At 53.0% G+C, this 4,986-nt stretch overlaps 1 protein-coding gene across 1 annotated transcript; it reads right to left on the reverse strand.

Annotated features, from left to right (window-relative positions):
- Window positions 1–1,964: 1,964 nt before the first annotated feature.
- PTF1A (pancreas associated transcription factor 1a) lies at window positions 1,965–4,053 on the reverse strand. Its single transcript, XM_039526395.1, has 2 exons — window positions 3,135–4,053; window positions 1,965–2,675 (listed from the first exon to the last, which is right to left on the reverse strand). Exons 1-2 carry the CDS (start codon window positions 3,769–3,771, stop codon window positions 2,473–2,475), a joined length of 840 nt encoding a protein of 279 aa, XP_039382329.1. The 5' UTR covers window positions 3,772–4,053; the 3' UTR covers window positions 1,965–2,472.
- Between the last annotated feature and the right edge of the window lie 933 nt (window positions 4,054–4,986).

The following is a 4,986-nucleotide window of genomic DNA, read 5'->3' on the forward strand; positions in this document are numbered from 1 at the left end:
GAAAAGGTGCCACATAACAATGATGGTAGTGTTTTAATTGTGGAGTACCACATTACCAAAGCCAATTGAAACGGAGGGGTCTATACAACAGAAGAAAACGGTACAACACTTCCATAACTTATAATTAAGCTGAAGTCCGACTAACATTTGACTTTCTAATGAGTGTAATGAGATTACATGCCTGATGGAAGCATTTGTGCAAAAGCGACTTTCTGTGTTTAATGAGGTCCTAATACAGGACAAAATCGAATTATAGTTTGACTCTTTTTCTCTCCCAAAGAGCACAGTTAAGTTCAATTACATTGGTGCAAACTTCTCTCTCCCGTTGGAGAATGAGGGGAGAGGGGAGGTTTGCACTCTGAGACCAACACAGATTTTTGAGCTTTAAAAAAAAGAATAATTTAAAAAAAACCGAAGCCCCAGCTCTGCAGTGTTTGTATGGGTAAGTTGCTCCTCTAATTGCTATTGGAAGAGGTCCATGCCATCCGCGCTAGCACAAGGGGAACTAAATGTGTCTAACTAGGTTAATGCAATTAGCAGGCATGCAACATATTGCTCCCAGTTTGTGAGCTCTAAAAAAAAGAGTCCAGTATATGAGGAGTAATAATTATACCTTGGCTCGCCAGTGCCGTTCCCATCCGCCTGGGCACCTCGTTTGGTCAGGTCTGCTCGGGACTCCGCTTGCAAGGCTGGGGTGGGCATCTGGGGCTCTCCCGAGAGCAGTGACGTCGGTGGCTGAGCCTGAGGAGCGGCGGGTACCACGGGAAAATCAGCACCTGCAGCGCTGGCCAGCAGCAGCGCCAGACCCGCAGCCCACGCTCCCCCCCGCCCGACTCCTCACCCCGCCGTCCCCCGCTCGCGCCCGGGTCGTGCGCTGGCCCTGCACACCCCTCCCCCCCACGCCAGCAACACATTAACACTTTCCGCGCCGGCCCCAGGCGCTCGCGGCTACTTTCCTCTGCCAGGTGGAGTGGCCAAGCGACGAGCTCGCTGCATCCTCCGAGGCTCGTCCCAGTCCAGCTGGGGGCCAAGGGGCCGCTAGCAAAGGATCTCAGCTCCCGCGGCCCTTGCTCGGGCTTTGAAGTCAACGGGCGCTTTACCAGGGTAAGGGCTGCAAAGTCCGGCCAGTTATTCCTAGCCACAGAGCAGCTCCTTGCTCAAATGACGCACCCACGGGGATGGGGCGTTTGTGCTACGCTCCTTCTTGGCATCAGGCTTTTCCTGGAAGACAGCCTGGTCCGCGGACAGAGCGCAGCCCCTTACAATACTGTCCTCATGAGTGCCCGAGCCCCACCCTGCACCACTTAGTCCCGGGTTGTAGGGGCTGGGCGCGTGGTGTTATTCGTGTGCAACCGAGTCCTTATGTGCTCTGGCCCTGGTGCCCTGTCCGCGGCACCAGCATTGTGCTCACATGGCTAGGAAATGCTGCTGGTGTGCAACACAGCTTGGCCAGGCTACCGCGGTAAAACAACGGGGCACCTGGTCCCTTGTCCTCTGCCTTCTTGGGGCTTTGTTTGTTAGGGGTGCCAAATTCATTGTACTGAGCCCAACAGCGCTGGAGCTGTACTGAGCTAAGGGCAGCCTAACCAGGTTGGTTCCCAGAAGTTATCTAACAGTCTGTCAAGTGCTCGTTGGTAGGCTAGTTCTAAGCACAGTAAAGTGATTCGTGAGTACGTGTGAAGCTGGTGTTGGACTAGCAGCCTCGTTCTTGGCGGTGGAAACCACAACCAGCTCCGTGTCGTTGTAAAGAAGCAGAGGGGAATGGAAGTACCCGCTGAAATGGATAAAGCCATGACTTTAAAACACTTCAGGAGGGCACGTCTAAAGAGGTGGTGTGAAAAGCCACCGATGTAAGATCAGCCCTCAAAAACGCTTCTTATGCTGAACGCTAGTCATCTCTGGTGCAGAGGCCATGGTACGGATAAAATATCATGCTGCCATTGTTTGAACCACGTAACCAGCCTGGAACTAATCCCTCTTTTTAGGAAATGCCCCTTTAAACACCACAGGTGTTATTTGGCGTCTTCAAAGTAATTTGTCTGAGTTGGAAGTTTCAGCTACATCATTCTATTATTTGAGTTCAATATTATATTGCCTGATAGTCTTAGCATTGATGTCCCACAAAATAAACTGCCTTAGAAGGTTTAAGCAGGGTTTATTATTAACAAACATAGAAATAGTCCACATGTGGTAATAAATTATTTTCATATTTTGGAAGTGTTTTCCGAACAGTGTTATCGAAAGGTGCTGGTGGAATAAAACTATTGCATATTTTAAAATCAGGATAAATTATATAAATTATACATACAAATAGACAATACCACCTCATTCACTCTACTTGATAATAAATAGATAAATAAAAACATTGATTGCCATTAGATTTTGAGTTTTAAATTACGTTTAAAATATAGGTTTTTACATACAAATATACACTAGTGTCATGTTTGCATTTACAGTCAAAATATTCACGATTCATGATACAAAATCAAATGGAGGTTCATTTTCTATGTTGTTTAGAGAAGATTTGTTGTTTAGTTTTCTGGGGTCTTCAGGGGTCCACACTTTAGCTGTTCTAATAATGTTTTGTTCCTTAAGTTGCTTCTCATCAGTCCATGACAGAGAGTGTCCAGCAAGAGGAGGCAGTCCATAATCAGGGTCGCTTGGAGAAGGTGATCCTGGAAAAAGAGAGCAGTAGGAAAATAAATATTTTGCTATATACCAGTGGGAACCAGTCCAGGAACCCCTTCTCTGCTCTTGGCCGTTTCAGTGATGCAGGTAACCCAGCTAAATGTATAAGCATTACCGTGTGCCATGCACGGACTAACAGCTTTCCCGGGTTTGAAAATACCAGGTTCCTCCCTCTTCTACTGGTCAGCCTAGCTGTGGATGGTCTCAACCCCTTCTCTATCCAAGCTGCAGTCTTGCGCTAGGAGAGAAGTCGTGGCAACAGGCAAGGTGCACATTCCTTCAGACAAACGGTTCAAAGGAGAACGCGCTGCGTGTGCGCCTCTGAGAGCATGTGCGAGCCTGTCTTTGTGTGTGTCTGGGGAGGTGTAAACCCAGCCCTGGTGTAACTCCAGGGAAGCCAACGGAGTTACGCCAGGGAGCGATTTGGACCTGGGCTGCCCACTTACTTGTGCCCCGGTGGCAGATGATGACTTTCTTGGGCTGGCTGGGGCTCTCGCTGCTGGCGCTCCGCAGGGGCAGGTCCGACTGCACCAGCTCGCTCAGGAAGTTGATGTAGCCAATGGCCAGGCGCAGGGTGTCCACCTTGGAGAGCCGCTTCTCGTAGGGCAGCGTGGGGATGTGGGACCTCAGCCCCTCGAAGGCGTCGTTGATGGACTGCATCCTCCGGCGCTCCCGCACGTTGGCCGCCTGCCTCAGCTGCTGCAGCTCGGCCTCGGAGCGCACCCGCCGGCGCCGCTTGGCGGAGCTCAGCGCCTTGAGCCTGCCCCCCGGGGACAGCAGCTCGGCGGCGGCCGCCCCGCAGCACTCGTAGGGGAAGCTGGGCGAGGAGGGGGAGGAGGAGGAAGAGAAGTTGGCCGCGGCGGCCGCCGCCTCGCAGCAATAGCCCCCCTCGCCCTGCCCCCCGTCCCGGTAATACTCCTGCAGCTGGTGGCTCAGGAAGTCCACGTCCTGCTCCAGGAACTCGTCCGCTTCCAGGGGGTCGCGGGAGGACTGGTCCGTGAAGAAATCCTCCTCGTCGAAGTAGGGGGGCGAGGAGAAGGAGTCCAGCCCCCCGGGGAAATGCTCCAGCAGCACCGTCTCCATGCTGCGCCCTGGCCCGGGCACGCTGGGGCGGCTGCCGCCCGCTGCTGCCCGGGGACCCAGCCGCGAGGAGCCTCCTGCTGCTTCTGAGCCCCTTGCCCCGGCTGCTCCCGGTGAGCCGCCGCCGCCTGCTGCTGCTGCTGCCGCCCCAACTCCTGCTGCGGGCGCTGCCCGGCCCCGGCGCCTCTGCCGCTCGCTGGGGAGGCCGCTGGGGACTTGCTCGAGCTGAGGGCTGGCACGCGAGGATTCTTATAACTACATCCACAGGCGCGTGCCATTAACCAACAGCGCCAGCCAATCAGCGCGAGCCGCAGAGGGAGCGGCTCAGGCGCGGGGGCCGGGGGGTGCACACACCTAGAAAGCTCCTGAGCTATGAGGGGAGAGGCGGGGCCTGGTCCAGGCGCGGGGGGGGGGGCGCTACCCCAGCTCTACCTGGTGCTGCTATGGCACCTTCAGGTGTTTGCACTCACCCCTGCTCAGGGCACATGCAGGCCGGGTTGGGGAAGAGGCGATGAAAAGCAGTAGCAGCTCGGAGTGATTTTATCGGCGCCAGATCACCGGGACTGTGGGCAGGACTCCCTTGGTGGCCCATCCCGTCCCTGCGCTATTTACCTGAACGCAACACCCAGCAAACTGAAAGGGAAACGGCGAGGCTGGTTTGTCGCCACGCTGTAGATTCCCCCCGTCTTAGAGATCGTGGACCCTAAAATGGCTGTGAGGAGCGCCACTTAGCATGATACAATTCCTCAGTCTCTTATGAGGAAGGGGATGATACCTGCAGGAAGCCTAAAGCACTGTGCGTTCATCCTCTGCTCAGACTGAGATGTTCGAGATTCACAGCCACCTGGCCTGTGACAAAGCATTCTGCTACTGTCATTCTTTAGGGTGCTCTTAGCAAATTAATGAAAGCAACGTATTTCCCTTTCTTCTGTTAGAGAATGTGACCATGTCATTCTAGATTTTGAACAGTATCTGCTTCACTGGAGACTTTTTAACTACACAAGGTGCTGAACAGCAAATGGATGCCATCGCCTTCATACCTTTATTTCTTTATCAAACACTTTTGAAATGGAGCATTAACTCACACAGATCACATTCGCAAAATCTACAGACGCGAAGTATGCCGTCCGAAGAGGTATATTTCATTCCTTGATACTTGGTGTCTTTGTCAAGTCACTTAAATATTTTCCACCGTGTATTTAAGTAGTACTACAATAT

Source organism: Mauremys reevesii, linkage group 2, assembly GCF_016161935.1.
Source record: "Mauremys reevesii isolate NIE-2019 linkage group 2, ASM1616193v1, whole genome shotgun sequence".
In the NCBI taxonomy this organism is placed as follows: domain Eukaryota; kingdom Metazoa; phylum Chordata; order Testudines; family Geoemydidae; genus Mauremys; species Mauremys reevesii.